The following is a 15,047-nucleotide window of genomic DNA, read 5'->3' as shown; positions in this document are numbered from 1 at the left end:
TATATATATATATATATATATATATATATATATATATATATATATATATATATTATAACACTATACCTGTAATTCCCAAAAATGGCAACAGGAATAGATAGTTTATAGATTCCCATGTAAACTAGCCATTGAAAATGTCCTGACCAGTCTGCAGATCTATCTTTACATCATTTGCTACATATACAGTATGGCTGGGCTTCCAGGTTCAGGCTTCTCCCTGGGGGAGTCCACCCATAATATAATGCTTAATGAAAGAACAGGTAATTTTAAGTAATAGTCCAATATACAAACATGTTCACGGGTTCTAAATTTAATGCAAATATAGTTTTATAGTATATTTTATAGAATATATACACTATATAGTAATATATAGTTTATATAGTATACTTCCAAGTGCTTTTTGCTCTCACAGTACTCTTATACCATAAGGTAGGTGGGCGGACAGCTAGGAGGGGCTGCTTGAGGTCCTTACTTTCTTTCTCTGCCTTTAAACCCTTTGTTACTCCTCCTTCCTACCAGCTACCTTAAACTACAAACCCCATAATCCCCCCTTAAACTGTCTGATCCTTATAAAACCATGTCGTGGCCCTATCATTTCCAATGTCCTAGTTCATTCTTTCCAGACCCCCTGAATACAGCACTGTCAAGTGAAAATGAGCCTTTTACTTAAAGGAATTGTTCAGTATAAAAATAAAAACTGGATAAATAGATAGGCTGTGCAAAATAAATAATGTTTCTAATATAATTAGTTAGCCAAGAATGTAATGTATAAAGGCTGGAGTGACTGGGTGTGTAACATAATAGCCAGAACACTACTTCCTGCTTTGCAACTCTCTTGGTTTCCAGTGATTGGTTACCAGGCAGTAACCAATCAGTGACTGGAGGGGGAACCACATGGGTCATAACTGTTTGAATCTGACCTGCATGCTAAGGATCAATTGCAAACTCACAGAACAGTTATGTCCCATGTTCTGTCGACTAACACAGAGATAGAGAGCTGAAAAGCAGGAAGTAGTGTTCTAGCTATTATGTTAGACATCTGGTCACTCCAGCCTTTACAGATTACATTTTTGGCTAACTAACTATATTAGAAACATTTTTTATTTTGCACAGCCTATCTATTTAACCCAGTTTTTATTTTTACACCGAACTGTTCATTTAAAGGGGACCTTTTACCCAGACATAAAAAGCTGTATAATAAAAGTCCTTTTTAAATAAACATGAAACCTTTTTTTTATTAAAACATCCATAACTATTATAAACTTGTCTCAGCTGTCAATCATTTATAGCCTGCCCCTCTTCTATGCCTTAGGCATAGAGAAGGTCAGGCACTTACTTTTATTTTGCATTCTGCACTTCCTAGATTCCACTGCACTCCCCACATTCCCTCTCTCTCCTCACTATCTAATTGCATAGCCAGTGTACAGGCATGGGTATCAGGTGCCCCATTCTGGCACATTAACGAGATTTTGGCACAACGCAAATCTTGCTTTAATAACATTGCCGACAAAATGGCGCCTGCCTGCTTGATGTGATTGTGAATTCCAAGACTAGAAGAAACAGGATTGAAATAATTAATATAGTTTAAGTTAAGTTTATTTTGTTTGACTAACATCATAAAATAGGATTTGAAATGATTTCTTGGGATGACAGGTCCCCTTTAAAGCCCACTTCCGCAGTCATTACATTACTGATACAGGTATGGGATCTTTTATAATGTCCAAATAGAAGTAATTTGATGCCACAAACCGTGTGTGAGTTGTTGGTAGATCAATCAAACAGTGGTCTGGTTTTGCCAAGTCCAGAAAGGAAGTATCATGTAGAAAATGAGATTTCAGCACCTCAGCTATCCAGTGAAATCTCATTTTCTATATGGGATCTTTTATCCTGAAACCCATTATCCAGAAAGCTCAAAACTACGGAAAAGCCGTCTCCATTTTCGAGACTCCATTTTATCCAAATAATCCAAATTTTTAAATATTATTTCCTTTTCCTCTGTAATTATAATAAAACAGTACCTTGTACTTGATCCAAACTAAGATATAATTAATCCTTATTGGAAGCAAAACCAGCCTATTAGGTTTATTCAATGTTTACATGATTTTCTAGAAGGCTTAAGGTATGAAGATCCAAATTACAGAAAGATTCTTTACCTGAAAAAACCAAAGGTCTCGAGCATCTTGGATAACAGGTCCCCACTGTACAATGTCAGAGCCTGTTATTTGTCAAAATGAAATTTGGAAGGCGCACACCCGTTAGCATGCTGAGGTGCTAATCCAAGGGGGGCTGCCCAATCATAGCCTCCTAAAACATGTCATAGAAAAAGATATATCTATGGATTGCACACTCAGACTTATATAAATGAATCAAAATTTATTGTTTATCATATTATTAAAAACTTACAAACACCATAGAATAACCGACGCGTTTCGACCACCATGGTGGACTTCATCAGGGGCAAAAAACTCCTCAATATAATAAAAATCAAAAAGGCAGGAAGATTGTATGTATCTATGCAGTTTAACATGCCACAAGGTATTTAAACTGCATAGATACATACAATCTTCCTGCCTTTTTGATTTTTCTTATATTGAGGAGTTTTTTTCCCCTGATGAAGACCACCATGGTGGTCGAAACGCGTCGGTTTTTCTATGGTGTTTGTAAGTTTTTAATAATATGATACAATAAATTTTGATTCATTTATATAAGTCTGAGTGTGCAATCCATAGATATTTCTTTTTCTAGAGCCTGTTATTTGAACATTTGGAAACAAATGTTTCTGTACACCACTTTTATTGCTTTTATTTAACTGCACAATACAATCTGCTGAAATTCCACATTTCCATGGCAGAATTATGAGCATTATGTGCTTGCTGTGCACAAGTGGGACAAAGGCATTTTGAATTCATGTTTTAACGTTGTACTTTCTGGAGATTCGGAGAGATTAGTCGCCCGGCGACAAATCGCCTCTTCTTCGGGTGACTAATCTGCCCAAACTGCCTTCCCGCAGGGTAGAATCTAAATCGCCGGCAGGATGGCACTTGGAGCTCTTTATTTTCCGAAGTCGCCCAAAGTTTCCTCGAGAGGCAATTTCGGGCGACTAAATCTCCCAGAATCTCCACGTGTGTCTCTAAAAAGAAGAAAAAAAAGAAAACAGAAATCACAGAAAGTCACAAACCTTTCCATACCTTATTTCTAGCTGCTGTTTCTACAGGCTACTAATGAAAATATGTAGAAGCCAATCCCAACAAATATCAGAGCTATGCATTACTCAAGCACTGTTCTGGGAAGTGTAATAAAAGGCCATGTGTCATAGGTTCAGTGTTTGTTTGATAATAATAGATTTATGTTTAAATTGGCTTCTAATGTTATCATTCAAATATCTTAACCAGCGTAACTTTCTGTGAATTTGTATAGAACATAGATTAATATTCAAGTTCTGACATTTTGTTCTGTGCATAGCACACATGTGATACTAAATGGCATTAAAAGCTCAGTTTTCATACCCTTTGCACTATTTGGTACAGCTGCTGCAGTCAGTGTATGTCGGATGACTGATGAAGCCACATTGTTTTAATGCAAGACAAACAAGAGCTGGAGGTTTTCAAAAGACAGTGTCAATTGTTAGAGGTGTATAGCTGTGCTTGCTACAAATGATAACCATTTATGGCAGTTAAAATCTTCAACCAGCTGGAAGTGTATATGAAGATCTCATTATGCCTAGTAAAATACTGATAGATTTATCTGAATGTTTGCATTTTCCTACTTAATATTGCTTGGTTGTACTGAATGTGGATAGTCCATCCATGGCAGGCATCCTCCTCGATCACCATCACAAGTTTGTTTTTACAAAAAGCTCAAGCCTGCAAGCATACAGCAATTTTAGACATCACTTTGGCAGCGTTACTATAAAGGTCTTCACTCTTCCCACGCTGTTCTTTGGTCAATCTACAAGGCTGGCCACAACATAAAATATGAGAGGTGTGAGCCATGAAGGATTTAGAATGTAGATATTTTAGAATGCAGTCAAAGTCACAGTTCACAATAAAATCCTTTTTCTGTACTTTTTTTTTGGCCTGCCTAACTGGATGAAGTTGTCATTTTTAGTGCTTACTGGGATAGTCATCTGCAAAAAGTATAGGCGATGGTAGATTCTATCAGAGAAGCTGCTAACCCTAAAAAGTGTGTTATATTGCAAGAAGAAGTGCATTATCTTGGGTACACCATTGTCAGGGGGGTCAACCCATGCCTCTAACGTAGGTTTAGGGGCTGTCCCGTCACATGTAGTTAATGTTGAGAAATACCCAGTTGTGTATTTGAGCCGAAAAGAGTGTCCAACCCCATAGGCCGGAAGGGGGGGGGGGTATGTGTCACAGTGTCTGGAAAAACACTAGAGGGAAGGTACAAATATTCCAGAATGTTCTATGAGACCCAGCATATGGGAGAATAACAGAGGCAAGATGTAAATCAACTAGCCCAGGTGATGTGAATGATGGGGGAGAGCTCTCTGCTAGGGTTGCCACCTGGCTGGTATTTTACCAGTCTGGCCAGTAAAAATTATGGTTGATCCCAATGTTATTAATAGGGAAAAAAGATAAATATATAGGAAGGCCGGTATTGTTTTCCAGAAAAGGTGGCAACCCTACTCTCTGCCCATGAGGTATATGCTAAATGAGGTCTTGTGTGAAAAAAACTCTGGAGAAAACCAAGGTCGTTATATGGATATATGGACTAAACTACCTTAAGTGGAGCTAAGACTTCGCTGTAAAGACCAAGACCTGTGCAGCCAGTCTGCCAGTGGAAAAAGCTGTTCTGGTTAAAGAAAAAATCTGTAAGTTACAGTTACTTTTCTTACATACTGTGACAAGTTTCTTCTCTCTTGAAAACTCTGTTGCGAATAAAACAGATGGATTTCTGTTTAACGTTTCCTTGGACGTTGCTGCCTTTCCACATTGAGAATGTATTGCTAAGGCTACGATATAAGTGACTTCCCACAACACCTAAAGCTTTTCTACACCTACATGAGAACACTGACCTACCGTTTGCATTTACAGTATCTTAATAATAGCTTGTTCAAGAGTGATTTTAGTCATTTTTTAAGGAAATGAAACACAAAACAATCATTTACTTGAATACATTTTATTTTTAAAGTTAAAGTTAATGGAATGCATTTGAAGCCATGATAGGTTACCTTTAAACCCATAATAATATATGGAAGAAGGAGGTCCCTATCTTCCTCACAAAGAAAAATTTGTCTCAGAATGGACTAAAAGTACCTTATTAAGCTTCTGCTAAACATGTTCCCGCATGGCCACCATCATAAGCAGTTTATAAGAATAAATAGCAATGATGGTTTGAGTTCATCAGAAGAGAACACATTTTAAAATTGCTGTATCTGTATAGCACTAGGAGACCTAGTAAATCAGAATGTGGAAAATGTGCAGTTGTTAAAACCAGCGATATATATAAAATCACTTTTGCATCAAAACTAACTCCCCTTAAATGAATTGAAAGAACAGAAAGAAAGTAGCCAGGTGTCTCAGAAAAGAGAGGCAAATGTTAAATGAGTGCTACTCATCCTGTACTGTAATCTGAATAGTGGAAGAGACAACAGTCCCTTCAGTCAGGGACCTCCAATCTCTGGCCATAGCTGTGAGTAAGGCTTTTTGACATTAGCCTTCGATGGCCACATAAAAGAGCTATAGCCCATAATAACACAAAAAAATGTACATCTGGAAATGAGTGGTGAGGCAGACAGCAAAAAAGCAGGCAATTGACTATTTCAGGAGACAGGCAAGAGTCAAGCAACACTGAACACAAGCAGAGTAAAGTTGTATAGGAAAGAATAGAGTAGATAGAAAGGAGAGAACTTAGTAGCTTTATTAAGACATACTAACATTCATTACCACTATAGCATCACTTCCATTTAACCCCTGTTAGTTCATGGAAAATTGAGATGTTTTTATATCACAGGCCATTCACTCATTGTATGTGATTTATTTCAAGCACCATAATATAGTTTATTATCATAATCATTCTCAAATTAATAGCCAAAATATTTTGTTTCCTGAATTTATGTGCAAGATCAGTGCTCCACTTATACTGGATACCCCCCCTTTATCTGGCATATACTGTATCCACTACTGTAAAATAAAAGGATATTAGAAGTCATTGAGACCATATAAAGGCACAAGGTCTAAGGTCAAGTGCTTTTATATAGGTCATGGAACTCTGAGGTGTCTTTCAATATTATCATATCCTCATATTTTTCTAAAGGGTGTACATTATTGTTATAATAAACATTTTTCAGTGAGTTATGTGACAAAAATGATATCACTAAGCACCAATTATAACCAATGACATGCATCATTTATAAGAATTTAATTTACAGGATATTCATGGGCCTTGTGTTTTCTAAAGGCATATGTTTTGTTTCTGCAAGTGACTTAAATAAATGATCTATTGCCCATAGCTTCAGTTTGCATGCAACTCATTCTGAGGCAACTCATTCACAAAGGCTACACTTTTTAAGACACATTAATCGGGGACGTGGAAGGAATGGTAGAATTATAATAGATCAGACTGGGGAATACAGAAAGATGTGTTTCTGTGTTGAATCAACTTTGAAGGGAATGGTGGTAACACCAATATGGAGCCAGTGTGACAATTAGAATATTGACCAGTCAGTAATAGGAGAGTGAAATTTACTATTAATATAAAGCAATTTTCACACATAGGGGCTTTTTTTTTTTTAAACTCGAATTATTTGAGATTTATTATACCCCGACCCTGGAAATAGGTTGGATCCGAAAATACACATCAAAATGTAGAAATCAATGGCAGAGGTCCCTTGAACCAGTTGAAGATGTTAATAGCCTGCATGATTGATTTTTTTTCAGATGGTCTTTTTCACCGAAAACTCGATCAGTTCGAGTTTCGGGTTTTGCAACTCAAACTCGCAGAATCTAGTTTTTTTATGTTTTTTAAGATGCCATTCGAGTTGAAAGTTCATTTGAGTTCATTTGACCTTCGATAAATAACCCCTATAGTGTTTTCATTTGTCATGGGGGTACAAGAACTGCCAAGTCTTTTTTATGAATTGGTCCACTATCTGTGGTGACTTGTCCTGAAGAAAGGCATGGTTTATTTAACATCATTTATTATTAATGGCAACAAGGTCTCACAATGCTTATGAGGGGTGAGCACTAAAATATGAAGGATTCAGAAAAACTGGCCCACTAAGACCCCCCCCCCAAAAAAAGCTCCTATCAGCAGAAAACTGTACCCGCCCAGGGTTATTCCAGACTATTTGTGCAAAGTTAGGGAACTAAGGATTTCCTTAATGTGGTTGTTCACCTTTGAGTTAACCTTTAAAGGAGAAGGAAAGTCGTTTACCACTTGGGGGTGCCAAATGTTAGGCACCCCCAAGTGAATGTATTTACTTACCTGTAAACAACTTTCCTTCTCCTTTAATATAATGTAGAGAGTGATATTCTGAAACAATTTGCAAATGGTTTTCATTTTTTATTATTTGTGATTAATTAAGTTGTTTATTTGTTTTTTCAGCAGCTCAATATAATTTGCTACATACTAGGGTCCATATTACTCTAGCAACCATGCATTGATTTGAATAAGAGACTGAAACATGAATAGGAGAGGGACTGAGTAGAAACGTGCGTAATAAAAAAGTAGCAATAACAACACATTTGTAGCCTTACAGAGGATTTAGGTTTATAGATGGACTCAGTGATCCACATTTGAAAGCATCAGACGAAAAGGGCAATTACTTAAAAAACTATAAAAAATAAATAATGAAGACAAATTGAAAAACTGCTTAGAATTAGCCATTTTATAACATACCAAAAGTTAACTTAAAGGGAACCACCTCTTTAAGTATGTTGCTCCAATGACATCTGCTAAAGCATCTGAAGCCTCTGTAACAGTGTTTATGAGAAAATGTCAGAAAACTCTCAAAACCCACTCCTCCAACCAGTAAAGATTTTTCCTGAGAGACAGTGTCAGAATACAGTGTGTCTGTAAAGACTGAAAATCCTTATTCTGTGCATGGTTCTGTGTCGTTCCTATTTGTCACTAGTTCTACATGCGACATCATGTGCAATTCATATGTGAGATACAAATCAGAATTAAAGCCTGCCTAATCTGTAATATTTTGGTGTCAACCCGAATGAAACAGAAAAGTGTGCATTTGGATAATAGTTAAGAGTAACACTTCCGATGTGTGCAAACTCGATAAATGTTTTTCTCTTATAACAGAAGTAAATATATATCACTAAGAATATTTTATATAATGAAATTAAAGATAAAGCCTATATTGTTCACGATTGGTCCTGATGCTTTTACAGTTCTTGTGTGTTTGGTACATATCCTTTCATTTCTAACCTAAAAATAACAAATCTGGTATTTAATGAATGAGAGGAAACTGCCATCATCAAGTAAATATGTGTTTATGAATACACGCTGCTTTTATCATGCCATTGTTGCCACCATAGGTGTGGACAGACAATGCTGCATTATCAAATATAAATATCTTTAGTAGTAGCTCAGACAAAACAAATCCATCCAAGTTTGATCAGTATATTCAGAGAGTAGTATGCATGACATGCAAGCATTCAAAGCAAAAAGTGAGTAAACTTACGATGGATGAGCTTCCAGAAGACCTGTCATTTCATTAAACCAAACTATTGGGAAGTAAGTCAAGTCCTTCTTGGTTCTGAGTGTCCTAAGGATGGAGCAACCGTTATATGTTATCATGCTTCCTTTCATCATATTACAACATTATTTGGCTAAATGTGCCTTATTACTATGTTTGTTTGTCTGGGGTCAATAACCTTTGCTGCCAGCATAAAAATGTCTAGTTTGTATGTCAGACACATCCCTGCTGAACTGATGTAATTGGAACTGATGTGTATAAACTGTTAAACCATCTCTCTTCCAGGGCATTACTGCAACCTAAGTTTGGAATGGAATTTCACACCGATATTTATTCTGCATTACAGCCTGGGTGATTTATAAAGAGTTTGACAATTTGCTTTTTACAGGCATGCTTTTGGGCAAATAACAGGTCCCAAATAAGGACTTACTTTTATGGTTACAATAGCCATACTCTCAAATTTACTGTACATTATAGGGGCATTTGCAGTTATTTTATTATTCATACAGTATATCACTGTTTCAAACATTTTCTGTGCTTTAAAGGAGAACAAAAGCCTAACTAAAGAAGTAGGTAGAAATGTTGTTGTGTATGTCTTGGGTTTTTGTACCAGCCCAAGGCAACCACAGTCCTTTAGCAGTAAAGATCGGTGTCTCCAAAGATGCCCCAGTAGCTCCTCATCTTCCTTTCTGCTAAATCACTGCACATGCTCTGAGCTGCTGTCACTTACTGAGCTTAGGGACTGACTCATTATATACAGTACACATAGAATATAAATGTCACAATATAAGGCTGATTAGTAATTAATACAGATAATTACTACATGGCAGCAAAGAAACCAGTGCAATTAGCATCAGAATTTAATAATCAGCCCTGTAGCACCAGCTTATATTACAGGTCAACCTAATTTTCTGATGGATAATTAGCGACGACCCCTGAACTTCTCAACAGCTGCTCAAAGCCCACTGAGCATGTGAGTGTCATAAACACTTTGAAAGATGGTGACCCCCCCCCCCCCCCCGTGACAAGTTTGCAGTCCCGGATCATTGCTGCTATTGACAAGCTGAAACTTTAGGCTGGTGCAATAAGTTCTGTATATAAAATATGCCATTTTTAGGTTTAGTTCTCCTTTAAGAAAATGGCTGGTATTAAAGGCGAAGGGGCAGATGCAAATGCTGCAAAGTTTTTGATACCAAAGTGCCACTATATATATATATATATATATAGTTGCCGGCACTCACCTCCGCCATTCGATCATTTCACCGGGTGCTAACCCAATTCAATATAAAGTCCAAAAATAAAAGGAAGCACTCACGGCATAAAGGTTGTTAGAAGTCCTTTACTGAATTATATAAACATCTACACGTTTCGGTACCTCAAGTGACCGTCATGACGGTCCCTTGAGGTACCGAAACGCATAGATATAAAAATTATTTCAAAACTGGGGTTTCCTAGTACAACAACACTTCTTTAGGGAAGTAAACATATTGGAATGCAATATGGATGTTGCAGAGCAACAGCAGCAGGAAGTTAGACCTGCCTTTTGAAGGTCACCATCATGTCTCTGTGATCCCACCCTTTTATCATGGCTAGACAGACAAAAATACATTTAGGTAGCAGACTAGATTGTACAGAATATATCACCAAAGACCAGCTGTGTCTGTCCACTCAGACCTTTGCTTAGGCAGAGAGGAGCCACAGACACTGTCTCTGCCTCTCTCAGGAGTTCAATTATGCCCAGAGAACCTAGCGGGCATTTTAATCTTTTACAAAACAAGGAGATATTCATACGTTTTTAAAATGTGATTTTAGTTGAGGATAAAAAAAATCTTTAAAACCATTAAAATTTTGATAAATATGCCTCACAACTGTTTCAAATTAATCAAGCTTTTTTTTCATACTAGGAGTAGTTTTTCAGGTAAGCCATGCAGCAGAAAGCCTTCTAAAAATAGAAGGTATTTACTTGCCTTGTTTCATATACATAGCACTGCCTTGATATCAAAAATGAAAGTTTAACTCTCACATAAGGCATTATGGGCAGAAACATGCATGAGGCAAGTAAATACCTTCTATTTTCAGAAGGCTTTACGCTGCAGGTCTTGCACGTTAAGGGCTTTTTGGCTCCGTTTAGCCCATCTTACCCTAACCAGGCTAGGTTTTTTGTTTCAGCTCAGCCCTAATACCACAGAAGGGCAAGTTACTACATTTCTGATCAGTTGGCACATTATTCTGTTTTGGTAAATATGCCAATACATTTACAATTTCCTGTGCACAAAAATATAGGAACTGTAAATCCCTTTGGGGTGAATAGTAACACAGGTATGGGATTAGGACTATTATCCAGAAGGTTTGGGAGATGGAGTTTTCTGGATAAGGGTTTTTTCACCATACCTTAAGTCTGTTAAAAATCATTTAATTTGTAAATAAACCCAAGAGGATTGTTTTGCCACCAATATGGATTCAAAGGGGTATATTTATCAAAGAGTAAAGTTAGAGATCACCACAGTCCTCTAGAGTGAAACTCCGCCACTCTCCATTCATTTCTATGGGATTTTAAAAGGCGTATTTATCAAAGGATGAACTTTCACTTTCCACCATTGATAAATACTCTTTTAAAAATCCCATAGAAATGAATGGAAAGTGAGTTTCAGACCGTGGCGATCTCTAACTTCACTCTTTGATAAATATACCCCATAGAGCTTAGTTACCATCAACTACAAACTACTGTTTTTATTTAATATTTGCTTAAAATGGTCTCTATGGGAGATTGCCTTCCTGTAATTTGGGGCTTTATGTATATCAGGTTTCATTATAAGAGATCCAAAACCTGAAGTAGTAGCCACTCTGTCATAGAGTTGTGGAGGAATATAATAAAAGCTATAAGAGGAATAACATTCCATAATGCAAAGTAACAATTTGCATCTTAGAATGTAATTTTGTTGATGCTTGTATGAGTTAAATATAGTTGCACATAATTCTTTTCCATACCCACTTATGATGACTTTTGTTTTTTTGTGGCAAAATAACTTTTCTAGTAAGAAGCTTTATTATATACACATGGGAAAAGTAAAAGTATTTTTCCTCCGGCAGCAAAATATCTTAGACAAGGTAAAAATAAATGTTGTTGTTTGCCCATGAAAACTTACTCCCACAGTGGAAAATATTTTTTATTTATCATATTTCCATGTTAACACCATTCCTTTCTTTAAAGAACATAATAGTCATGCAATACTGTATCAATTCAAGTTTCTCCAATCTGTACAGACACAGTACAAGTATGGAATACCTTACTGCTCCAAGTTACAGGAAAGCCATCTCCTATAGAGTCCATTTTAAGCAAACAGTTCTAATTACAGAAAGATCCCTTATCTAGAAAACCCCAAGTCCAAAGCACAGGGTAAGATATTTTCATGTGAGTGGTATAAAACCATGGCAGATCCAAAACCCGAGTCTGCCATATGAATATACCTCCCATGGATGCACTTACCATGTACAGTAGGCAAAAAAAAAACAATCAGACCTAGGGCAGCAGTCCTAAAAGAGGGCACCAAGAAATACTCAATAATATTTATTAATGTTTATTCTTCATTCAAGATAATTTGTAAGGGTTTAATGAAACAATACACCCATGTGCCTTTCACTAAAATCAAAGGAGGACTTCTGAGGATTCAGTGTGCCTATACTCTTGCAGAGCTCCTCCAACTGCCATAATCCAAAAGAGGGAAAAAAAAGTTGAAGACACACCGCCTCATAAAGTAAAGACCACTATTTATTGTAATATTAAAAAACAGATGGCTGCTCATATTTAAGTGGTGTTCCCAAAACGCGTTAGGCGTCCATCACCCAGCAGTCACCTGTTTTTTAATGTTACAGTAAACAGTGATTTTTACTTTATGAGGCAGTGTGCCTTCAACTTTTTTTTCTCTCTTTTAGGCCCAAATTCACTAACCTGCGCAAATTTGCCAGCGTCCGATTCGCTTGCACTTAGGGGAAGTGTAAGGCTGCGAAGTTGCGCTAGCGTTAATTCACCAAGCAAAGCGAAGTTATGCTAGCGATGCTTAATTTGCATACGGCAAAAAAGAAAAGACGCCAGCGTTTTTTGGGACTTAGAATTTTTTTTAACTTTTTTGGAAGCAATCCCTATCTACTCTATTGCACTTCACCTGGTCTGAGGTGGCGAAGGAAGTCTGGCGTAAAAGGTATCGTTCAGAAAAATGCGTATGTCAGTGAATTTGTGTAGTTACGTCCATTGCGCAAATTCGCCAGGCGTAAGGGTGCGAAGTAACACTAGCGAATTTACGCAAGCGTCCGTTAGTGAATCGGCGAATTAACGAAATTGCACTACGCTGGCGAATTCACGCTAGCGTTAGGCGCTTCTCTGCTATGCTACTTTTAATACCCCCTTGTATTATTGGTACAACTGGTAACCAGTGCATTTACTCCTACTGCTACTGCATAAGTGCTCACAATTTAAGTGCTCACAATTTAAGTGTTCTCAATTTAAAGCAGTGGTCATCTTATTGTTTTAGTTTCAGCATCACACTGAGGTCCAACATTTTTTTAAGTGCCTCTCTTTAGCTCATAACAAGATGAAAGCTATATAAAACATTGTTGTATCAAACATAGGTCCAGTGTCGGACTGGGACACCAGGGGCCCACCAAAAAAACTTAAAACAGGAGCCCACCAAAAAACCTTAGACCAGGGGCCACAGGTATCTAGGAGAGAAAATAGTTATTTTCTTAGATTTCAATCAACTGACCTCTAAGCCCCAGTTTCAAAATCGTTACTGTAAGGTATGCCAAACCAGAATTAGCTGCTGCTCAATACTTTCCAATTTGCATCTTCTAAGCTCTGCCTGACCACTATGGGTCACGTGGGAAAACCTGCTATGACAGGGTTATAACCCTAAACCTTACAAGATATGTTTTTTCTGCTTGAAACACAAGTAGATTAAGTGACTTGCCTAAGGCCATATGGCATGGGCACAGAAATTCTACCACTGAGTCAGTCCTCCCAAAAAGTCTTAAGATTACAGTTTAAAAACACCTGGTAACTTTCCAATTTCGACATGAACACCACAAGGAACAGCAGCTGCAACAGTTTATCCAATTCTTACAGACTAAACACCATGCTTCATAGTAATCAATCTTCCTTCAAATACTCTTTAAAATATTAAGTTCTGTTTGTGAAGACTAGAGCTAGAATTTGGTCAACAGGACAGCAGCATAAAAACCTATATGGATAATGCCAAATGTAGAGGCTTAAAAGATGGGGAATGTGCAAGATGGGGAAGAAGCACAAAAGTTATCAAGAATCATACATTAAAAACAATATATCAATGTAAGGGGATTTTTAAGGATTCTAGGAATGAGTCCTTCAGGCGTGGAGCTACTAATGACCCTCAGGAACTGAGAAGGGAGAGGCTGAAGATCAGGAACAGGATTGTGGCTAAGAGCCTAAGAATCAAAGACAGGCTGGAGTGGGACAGAGCAGGTGTAGACTCAAAGACAGACTGTATTGGGACAGAGTGGGTGTAGACTCAAAGACAGACTCGAGTGGAACAGAGCACTGGAACAGAGCAGGTGGAGGACTGGAGCAGGATGGTGTGGGCGAAGTCTGGAACAGGTCAAGGTGCAGGACTAGAACAGGAACAGAAACAAGAACAGGACTGGAGCAGGAGTGGAAACAGGAGTAGGTGCAAGGAGCAAGTCAGGAACAATGCAAGGTGGAAGCAGGAATCAGGAGCCAGAGCAGGGAAACTAGGGCACTTGTCACAGTTCTCAGAAGCAAAGCCAATGCTCAGGCACCAGCTGTGAGGAGGGCTGGGCTTTTAGAGGGAAGAGTCGGCCCTAACTGGCTGACCCCACCCAATCAATAATGTTGCTGGGATGATGCAACAGACCCAGGGCAACAGGTGTAGTGGAAATGAGTAAACATTGGCTGCTCTCCTGGCCCAATGGATAATTCTAGATTTTTACTTAGACTTCACTGGCAGTTTCAGATAAACCATGAGATATGCTCTAATGGAACTGAATTTTCCCAATTATTCCACAAATAATTGTTTTGACGCAAATTTTAAGTTTACATAATTCAGTTCTGTTCTGCACCTGGACAAGACCATCGCTGTCAGAAATAAACTCACCAGCTTATCACAGCTTAGTGCATTTTCCCAACAGCTTGACAGAAGCATCACAGAGATTTTAGGTGAAGGGATACGGTGTAACCCTGTTAGCAGCATTTTTTCGCGGCTAGTGAGAGTGATGGGTGTTAGCAGTTAGACAAAGGAATGTGTCAGTTTCTAATATTTCAGTGCTAAACTCTGTTTAACAAATACATTTGTATTAGTAATTAGAGATCCCTGTAGGTACATATTCA

The 15,047-nt window shown here is 37.7% G+C and overlaps 1 protein-coding gene across 2 annotated transcripts in view; it reads right to left on the bottom strand.

Moving 5' to 3' along the window:
* Positions 1-8,802, bottom strand: part of mettl21c.L (methyltransferase like 21C L homeolog) — a 40,024-nt gene extending 31,222 nt beyond the window's left edge. Inside the window, exon 1 of one of the 2 annotated variants that reach the window (XM_041582402.1) lies at positions 8,657-8,802. In XM_041582402.1, the coding sequence (XP_041438336.1) occupies positions 8,657-8,787 (131 nt within the window). In that variant the 5' untranslated portion in view covers positions 8,788-8,802. The remainder of the gene's footprint in view (positions 1-8,656) is intronic. The other variant, XM_018245532.2, reaches the window with a different exon arrangement.
* Between the last annotated feature and the right edge of the window lie 6,245 nt (positions 8,803-15,047).

Source organism: Xenopus laevis, chromosome 2L, assembly GCF_017654675.1.
Source record: "Xenopus laevis strain J_2021 chromosome 2L, Xenopus_laevis_v10.1, whole genome shotgun sequence".
Taxonomy (NCBI): domain Eukaryota; kingdom Metazoa; phylum Chordata; class Amphibia; order Anura; family Pipidae; genus Xenopus; species Xenopus laevis.
The sequence above is the reverse complement of the archived record's forward strand: the minus strand, read 5'-3'. Positions and strand labels throughout refer to the sequence as shown.